This window comes from Zootoca vivipara, chromosome 1, assembly GCF_963506605.1.
Source record: "Zootoca vivipara chromosome 1, rZooViv1.1, whole genome shotgun sequence".
In the NCBI taxonomy this organism is placed as follows: domain Eukaryota; kingdom Metazoa; phylum Chordata; class Lepidosauria; order Squamata; family Lacertidae; genus Zootoca; species Zootoca vivipara.
In genome coordinates, this window is record NC_083276.1 from 90640274 (window position 1) to 90653387 (window position 13114).

At 45.0% G+C, this 13114-nt stretch overlaps 1 protein-coding gene across 1 annotated transcript in view; it reads left to right on the forward strand.

The window, feature by feature from the left end:
- Positions 1–5156: 5156 nt before the first annotated feature.
- The window catches only part of SLC15A2 (solute carrier family 15 member 2), a 66723-nt gene continuing 58765 nt past the window's right edge, over positions 5157–13114 (forward strand). Inside the window, exons 1-3 of the mRNA XM_035129704.2 lie at positions 5157–5426; positions 9813–9900; positions 11661–11802. Of these exons, the coding sequence (XP_034985595.2) occupies positions 5322–5426; positions 9813–9900; positions 11661–11802 (335 nt within the window). The 5' untranslated portion in view covers positions 5157–5321. The remainder of the gene's footprint in view (positions 5427–9812; positions 9901–11660; positions 11803–13114) is intronic.

Genomic DNA, 13114 nt, shown 5'->3' on the forward strand with positions numbered 1-13114 from the left:
CTTCTGCTTACTTCCTGTTCATCCACATGATTTTAAGTTGCTCGGGTTCCAGTTGGAGGGAGCTTATTATGTGAATAAGGCTATGCCCATGGGCTGCTCTATATCCTTTGCAGCCTTTGCAGCCTTCAGTACATTTTTGGACTGGGCTTTGTGTACCAAGACAGGTTTTAGGGGCATGACCCATTACCTCAATGACTTTTTATTAAGTTCTGCAGCCGATTCGGATGAATACTTGTTACATTTGCATGCTTTTAACGACCTAACTGAGGAGTTAGGTGTTCCCTTGGCAGCTGATAAAACTCAAGGCCCAGTCATGAAGTTGTTTTCCCTTGGAATTCAATTGGACACTGTGGCTCTAACTTTCACTTTGCCTGAAGTAAAATTGGTGGCTTTGTGTGACATCATTACGGAATTTTTGCCACAGGAAAAAGTTACCTTGAGGCAGATTCAGTCCCTGTTGGGCCATTTGAATTTCACATGCAGAATTTCACATGCCCCTGGTCACCCCTTTTGCGCACACTTAGCGAGACTCTCCGCAGGCCTGTGGTCACCCCATCATCAAGGATGGTTGCCCAGCAAGGTCAGGGCAGACCTCCAGATGTGGCTTGAATTCCTGAGGGTGTTCAATGGCGTATCCTTGTGGCAGGATACTTTGAATCTGCAATTCGATTTCCAGGTCCATTCGGATGCTGCTGGTTCCTTGGGTTTGGGGCTTTATTTCCGTGGCCATTGGTGCGCTCAGAGGTGGCCTGAGCATTGGCATGGTACGGCCATTACCCATGATTTAACCTTTCTTGAGTTTTCCCCATTGTAGTGGCAGTGCACATCTGGACCACGGAGCTCAGGAGCGGCGGTTCTGTTTGTGGTCTGATAATCAGGCCGTAGTGAGTGTTTTCGCAAAGCAGTCATCCCGCTCCAGTAGAGTCTCTGCCCTGTTACGCACGTTTGTGCTGCGGTGCCTCAAATTTAATATTGCCTTTTCTGCCCGTTTTATTCCTGGTGCTAGTAATGATATCGCTGATGCCCTATCCCGTTTTCAGATGGAGTGCTTCAGATCCATCCATCCTCCAACCGCCTCCAGGCACTCACACAGGACATTCACCTCCTTCACTGGTTCTGATTTGAAAGAGAGGTAGAGCTGGGTGTCATCTGCATACTGATGAACACCCAGCCCAAACCCCCTGATGATCTCTCCCAGCAGCTTCATATAGATATTAAAAAGCATGGGGGAGAGAACAGAACCCTGAGGCACCCCACAAGTGAGTGTCCAGGGTCTGAACACTCATCCCCAACACCACTTTCTGGACACGGCCCCGGAGAAAGGAGTGGAACCACTGTACAGGCAGTCTCGAGCAGGTCGGGCGCCCTGGCGCTGAGGGGCGGAGATCGCTCCGGCGCCCCCGCCCTCGCAGGGTGCAGCATGACTTCCGCGCGGCTTTGCCACGCAGCGCCCTGCCTACCGGCCACATTACTTGGAAGCTGTACGCTGGCTCCCTCGGCCAATAACGCGAGATAAGCGCCGCAACCCCAGAGTCGGTCACGACTGGACCTAATGGTCGGGGTCCCTTTACCTTTTAAAGCATTTAAAATCATTTTTGCCACTTGCTGCAGAGAGCTGCTTAGAGTATCTGTGAGTGTGGGCCCTGTCCCTAGGCCCAATGGAGTTGGCTGGAGGAAAGAGCGGCCTACTCACAGGAGCAGCAACATCAGCAGTGTCCCGGAGGCCTCTCTAGAGCCTCTTAAGCTGTGGTGGTGAGTGCAGGCCCTGTCCCTAGGCCCGATAGAGTTGGCTGGAGGAGGGAGCGGCCTACTCACAGGAGCAGCAACATCAGCAGTGTCCCGGAGGCTTCTCAGCAGCCTCTTAAGCTGTGGTGGTGAGTGCAGGCCCCGCCCCTAGACCCAATGGAGTTGGCTGGAGGAGGGAGCGGCCTTCCCACACATTCACAGGAGCAGCAACATCAGCAGTGTCCCGGAGGCCTCTCAGCAGCCTCTTAAGCTGTGGTGGTGAGTGCAGGCCCCGCCCCTAGGCCCAATGGAGTTGGCTGGAGGAGGGAGCAGCCTTCCCACACATTCACAGGAGCAGCAACATCAGCAGTGTCCCGGAGGCCTCTCAGCAGCCTCTTAAGCTGTGGTGGTGAGTGCAGGCCCTGCCCCTAGGCCCAATGGAGTTGGCTGGAGGAGGGAGCGGCCTTCCCACACATTCACAGGAGCAGCAACATCAGCAGTGTCCCGGAGGCCTCTCAGCAGCCTCTTAAGCTGTGGTGGTGAGTGCAGGCCCCGCCCCTAGGCCCAATGGAGTTGGCTGGAGGAGGGAGCGGCCTTCCCACACATTCACAGGAGCAGCAACATCAGCAGTGTCCCGGAGGCCTCTCAGCAGCCTCTTAAGCTGTGGTGGTGAGTGCAGGCCCCGCCCCTAGGCCCGATGGAGTTGGCCTAGCATACGGGGGTTATGTTCGGATGCGGTGCTGAGGTGCAGTTGCTAATGTTGTTTTGTTCATTCCTAGATCCGCCTAACCTGCACGTCTGGATAGTCGGGCACAGCATTGTCCAGCAGGAGGGTGGCAGAGTCTGGATTGGAAGCAGGCCGACCACGTGTGCGTTTCCTGGGTGTCCAGATGAGGAATGTGTTGAGAGGAACTTCTCCCAACGGTGCGGATGAAGGTGTCTGCTGAAGGCACACCTGCGGCGATGGTGGTGCAGCTGGCTGAGAACAATTTGCTGGAAGCTCCTGGCTTGAGCCTCCGGACCCGCATGCAGGAGGACTTGGAAGAGTTGAAGGCAGCTCTTCCTGGACTCAAAATGGCACTGCAGCCATTTTGGAACTGGGCAGAGCAGCATCAAAAGTCGCTTCAGAGCATGCTCCGCCCAGTTCCAAAATGGCAGCCACACCAGAATAAACCGGGGGAAAACAAAAAATCTGTTTTTTCAGCTAGGAACAGCTGGAAAAACAGGGATTTCCCGGGGAAAACAGGAGACTTGGCAGCTATGGTGCTCGTGTGGCAGACAGGCACTGGTTCAGGTGATAGGGATGGGAGAACGCTCTCGTGATCCCTATGTGAAGGGTATTCTGTTAATGGAATCCAAGGACTCAAATGGTTTGGTCAACCCCTGAGAGGGGGTTGTGCCCCGCCTGAGTCCAGGGGGACATCTGGGTGGCAGACTAGTCTGTTCCTAGCTTTTCGCCTTTCCAGGTGTTCACCCTTGGCTGACCTATGCTGGTGCCCTGGGTCAGCGCTACCTGCAAGGGTGCAGGGAGCCAGTCGAATCAGAGCCTATGCAACCACTCACTATCTGTAATCAATAAAGTTGTGGCCTAAATTCTGCCAAAAACCAAAACTAAAATTTGACTCGAGTGTGAATTTATTTAGGGGGGAGGTCTCTGTGTCTGAACACGCAACTAGGAGAACTGGAAAGACGAGAAGATAGATTTATATCCCAGTCCTCCTTTCGCCAGGCAGTAGAATCTCCTGTGCACATGCAGCCGCAGAAACTTTGATCGCAGCCAGGATAGACCCTGGTGTGCAGCCTAGAGTGAAGTGATCCTGCTTCAGGCAGCACCATGAGCAGAGGCGGTGCAGTCACCACAACAGTGCTGTAGCATGGAACCCAAGAGGCGGTGCGGGGCCAAATGTTGCCATTGCCACAGGGCACTGCTGAAACTTGAGAGCCCAAAGTCTGCCACTGCCATGAGAGAGAGGAAAAGAGGAACTGCTGCCTAAAACTGCAGCAAGATTTTTAAAAGTCCTAGCTCTAACACAGGGGTAAAGGTAAAGGGGCCCCTGACCATCAGGTCCAGTCGTGTCCGACTCTGGGGTTGCGGCGCTCATCTCGCTCTATAGGCCGAGGGAGCCAGCGTTTGTCCGCAGACAGCTTCTGGGTCATGTGGCCAGCATGACAAAGCTGCTTCTGGCGAACCAGAGCAGCGCACGGAAACGCTGTTTACCTTCCCGCCAGAGCGGTCCCTATTTATCTACTTGCACTTTGATGTGCTTTCGAACTGCTGGGGGGCAGGAGCTGGGACCAAGCAACGGGAGCTCACCCCGTCACAGGGATTCGAACCGCCGACCTTCTGATCAGCAAGCCCTAGACTCTGTGGTTTAACCCACAGCGCCACCTGGGTCGGGAACATTATTCAGCCCAAGAGCCACATTTCCTCATGGATGACCTTTCAAGGGTCACCTATCAGTGGTAGGCAGAGCCCAAGGCAAAAGTGAGTGGACCAATGGCTGTGACTCTTCTCCTTTTGTCCTATATGTTCTTACAGTGGAAGTGTCAAGAGGCCAATATGGACAAATAAATCTGGAGGGAGTGGATTTTGAGGCGCTGGGCATCTTACACACTTTTAATTATACACAGTAGTTCCAAGCTTCCTGTCCTCCCCCACCTCTTTGTTCAAAAATGGTAAGTCCTTTGTGAGGTACTAGGGTTTGCTAGCTAATCTCCTCCTGTGGAACAGGGTAAGCTATAAACAACCCTGTGGGAAGCATCCCACAAAACACAAAAACAGTTACATACAAGCCCTGCCCTTATCTCTGCAGAGGGGTGCACGAGGAACCATTTATTACCTATACTAGTAGCCTACGGTGGCTGCACAGATAAGAGACTATTAAAAAGAGGGTCAATCAAAAGAAATGCGAGGAGCTCTTTGCAGTTATTTATTATATATGCATTTATTTATTGCTCTTATATCTTGCTCTTCCTGTGGCAAGCTTATTGGGGAGAATTTTATTAGTGAGATATCAGTGTCTTTTAAAGCCAAGCAGCGCCTAAATAGTAAATGAGCAGCAGAAATCTAAGTGTAAGCCACACAGAGCTCATTTGCTCTGTGCTCTCAATGCATCATTTTGCTTCAGCCAGCTAGTTTCAAATAGGCAGGGATGCCTGTGGTTCGTGCAGAATAAGCCTGCTATTATAGCAGAGATGGCCCAAAGCCACAAACCTTGCCACTAATTATGAGTTTCAACATTTGGAATAGGGATTATCATTCAGTATGCATTTCGCTTGACTCAACACAAGGGTTACTCAGAGTACCTGAAGTGTGCTCAGAGCAAACGGCACACAGCCCTGCCTGCAGGTGCTGAGGACAGCCCTGTGACTGTTGTGATTTAGTGACAGTTTCACCAGCCCAGTTTAACTTTGCTCTGCTCCTTCCTCATGAAGCTGTCCTCCTGCCTCAGCCTGGCAGAGAGAAAAATGTGCACAATCAGGGTTAACTTAAATCTGAACTAAACTCCACTCATTTGGAAGTCTTCCCAACCAACTCACCACGACAGCAGAGAGTTGTGTGAGGCAAACTGGGGAGGGAAAAAGAAAAGCATAGGATGGACCTCTCAGGGAGAAAAGAATCTAAGGAGACTCTGTTCACTTTTATTTCTGCAGGAGATAATCCTTCAATGGGAGTTTGCCCTCCAGAGAAAAAGTCCCGGGTAAGTATTTGATCTGACTTGGTTGGGGTGTGGTGGGAGGGTTGTCGTGGAGGGTTGTTTTTATTTTGGGGTGAGTTTATTTTGCTGTTTCTTTCAACTTCCCAGGAACAATTCTCGAGAGCTTGCTGCTCTTGCCTTCCCCTGTTGTGCTTTGGCCTCAGACAGACAAGCACCATTTCTTGCCTAGGGTTGGTATTAGCATTAGAGATTCAAAACGAAATTCTTTCTTGCTAACCTGATTAATGTACTAAAAAGGCAGCTCAGACAACAGAGGAACAAACCTGAGCCAATGGCTTCTTTGGGAATTACCACTTCTTGGAATGCATTTCCCAGGCAAAAACAGCACGCTTTTGAAGGAAGCAAGAATGATATACATAGAGGGGGAGGTGAGCCTGCAGCTTTGCTTGCTGGATTTCAAAAGTGGAGGCAGCTTCCAATTCAGTGGCAACATTTTGATATGGGCTAGTTCTATTGTCAGAATTTCCACTAGATTTTTTCTTCTTCTTTCCCCTCTCTGAGGATACCGTAAGTGCCCCTGAGCCTTTCTAGCTTATTCAAAAGCACACATTTTATTCTCCAGACTGTATTTGTAGAGAGCTAGTTTAAAGATTGCTGCAAAAGGGATAGATATGCAATGGTGAATTAAGGAAGAAATTAAGATAGATGTGCAGTCAAGCACTAGAGTAGGAAGTACATAACCTTAAAAGAACAAGATTGTGCTTTGTATATTTGTAAAAGTCAAAAGGCTAATGAAGAGGAAGGGTACATGATGATACAGCTGTATCATCATGTACTCTTCCTTGCTAGTTTTTAGTAAAACAAGGGCTGGCTTGGTGAATGCTCATGTGTTGGAATGACCTCTCAATCCATTAAAAAATTAATAGTGTTAATAAAAACGAGGAGTCATGGGGAGAGGGTCTAATTGGGTCACTCAGCAGCATGACTAGTGATAATCTGGAAAAGTGTTCTGATTGAGGTTTTGATCAGATGAATTTCTTTCACTATATAAAGTTTTGTCATTTGTGCAGATTCAAGGACGGATGCAGGAACGCATTAGCATTGACACCTGTGCAAATTCATAAGTTAATGCTGTAATTACCTTAAGGAATGAGCCAACATAATTTTGTGTTGTTCCCCTTAATGTCAATACCCACTGGAAGAAACGATGGGCTAAAAGCAATTGCACTGCAGTAATGGTTTAAAATTTTTTATTAAGCCCTGCTCCCACACACAAACACAAAACTGGTGTTTGGACCTAGATTATGTGATCATGCTCCCCCCCCTTAAGTATTATAGGGAAGCAAGCTCGCAACGTCCCACCATGCCCATCAGGCATACCTGTTCCAGTGAATATACTGTCTGAAAAGGTCACATCTGTACAAAATGCAATGTGTGTAGGCCTGAAAAAGGTCCAAGTTCCCTCTTACATTCTGGGAATTGACCAAATTGCTTGTTCTCACACATACAGGTTGCATAGCTGTCAAGTTCTCCCTTTTTAAAAAGGAAATTCCCTTATGCTGAATAGGCTTCCTCGTGAGAAAAGGGAAAACTTGACAGCTATGACAGGTTGGTTTATGTTTATTTGTGTGTACTCTATTCAAACATTATGTCACACTCGGATGCCTGGCAAGACAGGTTTCCCAAATAGGCAAGGTGGGGAGGAGTGATGTGCAGGATGGAAAGCAGTGGTGGAAGAAGTTTAGCAAGGCCACATAAATCTCCTCAGAACTTGGGAGGTAATTGTTGCAGATTAATAAACAGAGAAAACCAAAGGTTCCAGAGTAAAGTGTTTTGGGTTAATAAAAGTTATTTTCAAATATTAGAACCAGGGCTTCCAGACCTCTATTTCATCTACTAACACAAATAAACCTGCTAGTAGAAGGAAACTTCAAGGGGGGAAGTGATGGGCAAGGGAAGGTTTAAGCATCCTCTTCCTGCCTATCACTTATTTGCTGCAAGTTGCAGCCACCCAGAACTTCTTTACAAGAAGCAGTTGTGTCCAGCTTTGGAGGCACTGGAAGTGGAATAGGTAGTTCTGCCCTCTGCTGAAATGTATGTAAACACACACTTGGTTAGGAGCAACTTACTTAGATTTTCAGTTCTATTCTCATGAATGAGATGTAGGGATGGGGGAGAATTTTGATTCAGTTCACATTTAAAGGTGAGCTTGCCTAATCCGTACATTCTGAAACCATGCACAGTACCAAAATACAGCCATCTTGCAAAATTTGTCTTTCTCTGAATTCTGCAATGCAGTTATCCCAGTAAGGACTGTTATTTTTCAAAAAAAATAATCAACAGATATGGAAAGCTGAATTTAAGATTGGAAAACTGGGCAACTGAAATGGACAGATTCACCCATCCCTAATGAGATGTGTCTCAATCCTCTTTAAATTCTACAGTGATCCTGATATTTGTGCTTTCTGGTTCACATCATACATTAAAACTTAGAAGGAGAAGGGTTTCCCTCTTCTTCTGGCATTGATGTGTGTTGCTCTGCTAAGATGCATGAAATGATGCTAGGTAGATGCTGTTTTCACTTTGAAAGAAAATAATTGCTCATTGAATAATGACAAATGTTTGAATGAATCCAAACAGAGTATAAAATAGGGGTTAGTGCTCAGGAGCATCCTTGGCATGCCTAATGTACTAATCCTCATTTTGAATTCATCCAGGTTTTTGACAGCATGACACACACCTGATTAGTGAACACTCCTGATATGAGAGCACAAATTCCCCTTAACAGAAGTTCCAGTAAACATATGCTGGATGGAGCAAGATTGCTGCTTCAGACTCAGCATTTTTGAGCATGTATAGAGAATCTCTGCATGTGGAGAGCCTTTTCTGTGTTCAGCAGCTCCTGATTTCCAAGGTGTATATGCAGGAGCTCGCTCCACATATTCACATGAATGCTTATTGGTTGGGATAGAGCCTGCTGAGGAAGCACAAGTTTAATTGTTTTGTTCATATCTGCAGTGCCTAAATATAAATTTCAAATTTCTAGATTTGGGCCTTCAAATTCACCTAACCAGCTAGTTGCTGTCAGAACCATATCACAAGCATTGGATAGGCTGTTTGTTTTTTCCACTATCAGATGGGTTTATGTTTCTCCATAGGCTATGCTGTCTCTTTTATGTCCTGAGATAACACCACAAAATGATGCAACAGCACTCTGGGGAAAATGCCAGCTAACATTGTTTCCTTTTTTTACAGCGAAGCCTCACAAAGTTGAGGACAAAAGTAAGGGCTTGGCTCTGAATGCAATATGAGTGTCACGTTGCTTCCAGTCACATAGTAATCCTTATGCGTGTGTGTCTTACTGACACTGGCATTATCATTTTCTTCCCCCTTTTTGTTTATTTTTCTGTTGATGACATAAACTACTGGATAGGTCTCACTACAAATTACTGGATAGGTGGAACCCAAGCATGCTGGGATTTGCTTCGTGGTTAGAATTAATAACTAAATGGAACAAATGGAACTTTCTAGAAAAACAGTTGACATCTGCCCTGATTGCTTCTGATTGACAAATAACCCCCCCCTCTTTCCTTCCTTCCTTCCTTCCTTTCCTTTCCTTCCCTTCCCTTCCCTTTCCTTTCCTTTCCTCCCCCCCAGCCTTTTTTTGCCTACAGCTGTTTTCCCTCACTTAAGCTGTCCCTTTGCCAGGTGGTCAAGTCATTATTCGTTTTGTTTCATTTATGGATCACTTCCCATAAAACATCCCAAAGCAATTTAACAGTAAAAAATATTAATAATATAAAAACATAAATAAGAACAATTTCAAGTCCAAGGCAGATATGGACAGGGATTTTAAAAAAATATCCACACTTAAAGGGCTTGTTGGTAAAGAAAGGTCTTCCGGGTGTGCTGAAAAGGTAATGGATAAGGTATGTCTGATATTGATTGGCGTTCCAAGGATAGGTGCTGCCTCGTGAAAGGCCTGGTTCTACATCATATGGAAGAGGACTCCTGATGAGAGGGTGTCTGCAAGAGGCCCTTTCCTGTAGTGTGCAGTGATTGGGAATACAAGGGATGAGTTTGAAGAAAATCATGGACACACATTTGTGGTTCCTTTTTATCTAACTTGCAAAGCCACCCACAATTATGCCTGCTATAGCTGGAAAATTTATACAGAGGGAGAAATATATATTTCAAGTGTATTCACCCCCATTTGACATTCGTTCACTGTGCTGATTGTCAGCCTTTGGGCAAGCCTTTTTTATTATAAGTTCTGTATTTCCTTCTCTGGGGACATCTGCCAATTCAGTATTGAATTATAAGTCTGTAAGTTTGATTCTGGGTGCTGTGCGTCATTATGTCAACCGTACACATGACCGAAGGACAAGTTTTGTATGACATTACCTTTTTTCTGGTTTGCTTCTTTAGAAAATATGTGGTACCAATTACCCTCTCAGCATCGCCTTCATTGTGGTGAATGAGTTTTGCGAGCGCTTCTCCTACTATGGCATGAAAGGTGTGTGTTATATCTTTCATCATTTCTCCACAGCTTCTCAGAGAATAGTTTGGCTCTCTTTGCAATTTGTTTTGCCTTTAGGATGATAAAAGGTGGCCTGTGGGTGGGAGGAGAGAATTAATAGTAGGAATTATCTGGAAAGATTCCTTGCCTTCAGATCTTAAATTGCCTCAGATACCTCAGCTGTCTCTGATACGTGTACACACTAACAGGATAGACTGAAAGGTTATAAACATGGTGCCAGAGGCTGCTTCCAGGTGGGTGGCTCCTAGTACTGCTGAATAATTGCACTTCTGCTGTAAGCTACAAGTGAAGTTGCACCTGACTTTCCACATTATTGGGAGTTCTGAACTTTTTCTGTGTCTGCATCCTGCTGTGCTGTGTACACAAGTGCTCATGACATAACTGCTGTGGGTGGGGCCAACTGAAGCTCAGCACACATCCACTAAAACCCTTGCAGCAGCCGTTTTGTATGGCCCTGTTCTTTAAACTTTGTTTTTTAATAAGCTCTAAAATTCTTTCTTGGCTTTGTTAATGAATGAAAGGTATAGTGCTATAACACTATAATGCTGTTTCGTTTGTTTTTGTTTTGTTTTTGTTTTAAAAAAACTATTTCAGAAATACATGTATACAAAAAAATCCCCTCTCTTGACTACGTAAAATGGGAGCCGTGTAGATTTTGCTAAAATTGATGTGGTCAGAAAGTGCATTATATAACGCTCTCATTCATTTTTTAAAGTGTCATAATACTACATTTTAAACAAAAGATTTTAAAAACAACCTTTCTGATCACTGCTATTTTAGCAACATGGCAAACATAGGTTACAGGTAGGAGTTTCAATGCTTTTAAATAACATTAACACACACACACACACACACAGAGAGAGAGAGAGAGAGAGAGAGAGAATATCAAATCCCCATACTTTTAAAAAGATAGAATACTAATGTTAATCTACACCTGTGGAGATTGTAGCACTCTTCTGTTCTTATGAAAAATGTCAGACTTTCTGCCTTCTGAGAAAAGCTGGTAAAAGCCACAAGAACAATAAAGGATGAAAGCATTGTCTCGTGAAAAGTGTGTGAATGAAGCATCATTTCCACACTAAGCACCCATTGTGACAGCCCACTTGCACAACTGCTCATCCACTAGTAGAAGCCATATTTTTAAGCCATAGTGCAATTCAACGAGAGTTTTGTGCTTGAGAAAAAAGTTTCATAACCCCCAATTGAACATTATTATTATACTTGGTGGCAGTTAAGCTTATGCATTACCATTTGTGCTACTGCTCACACATCAACTCTCAAACTGCTTCCACTAATGTTATGTTGGGGTCTTGTCCCTGCTGTAGAAGCTCTCTCCTGTCTCTTCCCTTTGGGGACAGTTATATGGAAGCAGAACTGGAAGCTGGTCAGCAAGGGCTACAATCTCTGGAGAATGACTAGGAGCATATAGGGGAGAGAAAGCAAGAGTGACAGGAAAGGCCTATTGGTCTGACACCCAGGATTGCTTGCTTTTCCTCTGCTGGAGGCTGTATGCTTGTATCAGTGGGATGATAGCTAGAGATTGAGAAAGGGCAATTTGCTCATCACTGTGTTTTCATGGTAGTGAAAACTGAGCCTCATTGGGTTTCTTTCTGTCACACCACTGGTAAAAGCATCGAGCCTCTTCCAGGAAAAGAAAATGGCAATTATTGTCACACTCTGCGGCTCGCACATTGTTTATGAAACTCATTGCTTTTGTCTTTGTTTTTATCCCTCAGCCGTTCTGACTTTGTATTTCCTCTACTTCCTCCACTGGGATGAGAATACATCCACCTCCGTCTACCATGCCTTCTCAAGTCTGTGTTACTTTACACCTGTCATTGGTGCCGTCATGGCTGACTCTTGGCTGGGAAAATACAAGTAAGGATAAAATATATTACATCTTCAAGTGGAAGATTGGAGAGGAATTTTTTCAGCTTACGTTTTAATGCAACCTTGTTTATTGCAAATTTGTGAAATTTGTGCTTCTCTGAATTTTGCAATGCTGTTCTCCAACCAAATGATGTGTACAAAAATGGGTATGTTAGGGAAATGCGTGCATAATAGTGCCCATATTAGTGAAAATAACATAAAAAAAATGTTTCATATATTAGCGGAAATATGCTTGCCAAAATAATGTATATTAGGAAAAATTGCATACAAATGGGTAGAGAACTTTCATGACTTTTCAACAGGAATGAAATTTATAACAAAAGCAAAAATAGATTCAGAAATGTGGAGAACTGAATTTACATTTGGAGAAATAAGAAACCTGATAGAAACCAAAATTCACAAATTTGTCCATCTGTACTTCAGGTACACAAATGACACACACACCCCGGTTAATTAATGAAGCAAATAGGGCATTTTCTAGCTGATTAATAGTACTATTTTTAGAAACTTTTCATATACGTTATCACAGATTGTCACCTTTTGTTTGCCATTGAATTTTAGCATGCCTTAGGAACTTGCCTATGCAATGAGATTTTTGTTTGCGCTTTGATTGGTCTTTGCACAATTATATCCTGGTTTAAGAAATTTCCCCCTTGTCCAGCTCATATCTAGCACTGGAGGTAGACTGGGAGAAAAGTGCTTATAGCAGTGGAACGCAACTGAGGTTTGGCTGGGTGGGTGGAGTGTTTGTTTCCATCCCTTATATAGTCTTTCTTCTTTCTCATGTAAAGAGTAGACCAGGCATCCCCAAACTGCGGCCCTCCAGATGTTTTAGCCTAAAACTCCCATGATCCCTAGCTAACAGGACCTAAAGAAGGGGAAGAAGGGAATTGTAGTCCAAAACATGGGGAGGGCTGAAGTTTGGGGATGCCTGGAGTAGACTCTTGTAAAGAGAAGACTCACTTTATACAGGAAAGTATGCAAATAGGTATCCAAACAATGTCCTTGTCATTTCTTGCTGGGCTCCCCTGACTTCAATAAGGGTTAATGATGGCTCTGTTTACTCGCACATCTAAGTATCCTAGCTATCAGTGGCATTTACGTTCAGATAAATTTCTCTGTATTGCCACTGAAAGACAATCATTTAGGGTGTAGGACACCAAGCACTGGTCTATCTATTGCTCAGGATCTGTGTTCAGTGTGTTTGGGGTGGCACCTCCATATTATTGCTAGGAATGGTTGAGGGCCGGCTCCATCATTAGGCAGAATGAAGCAGTTGCCTCAGACAGCTGGCCATGGG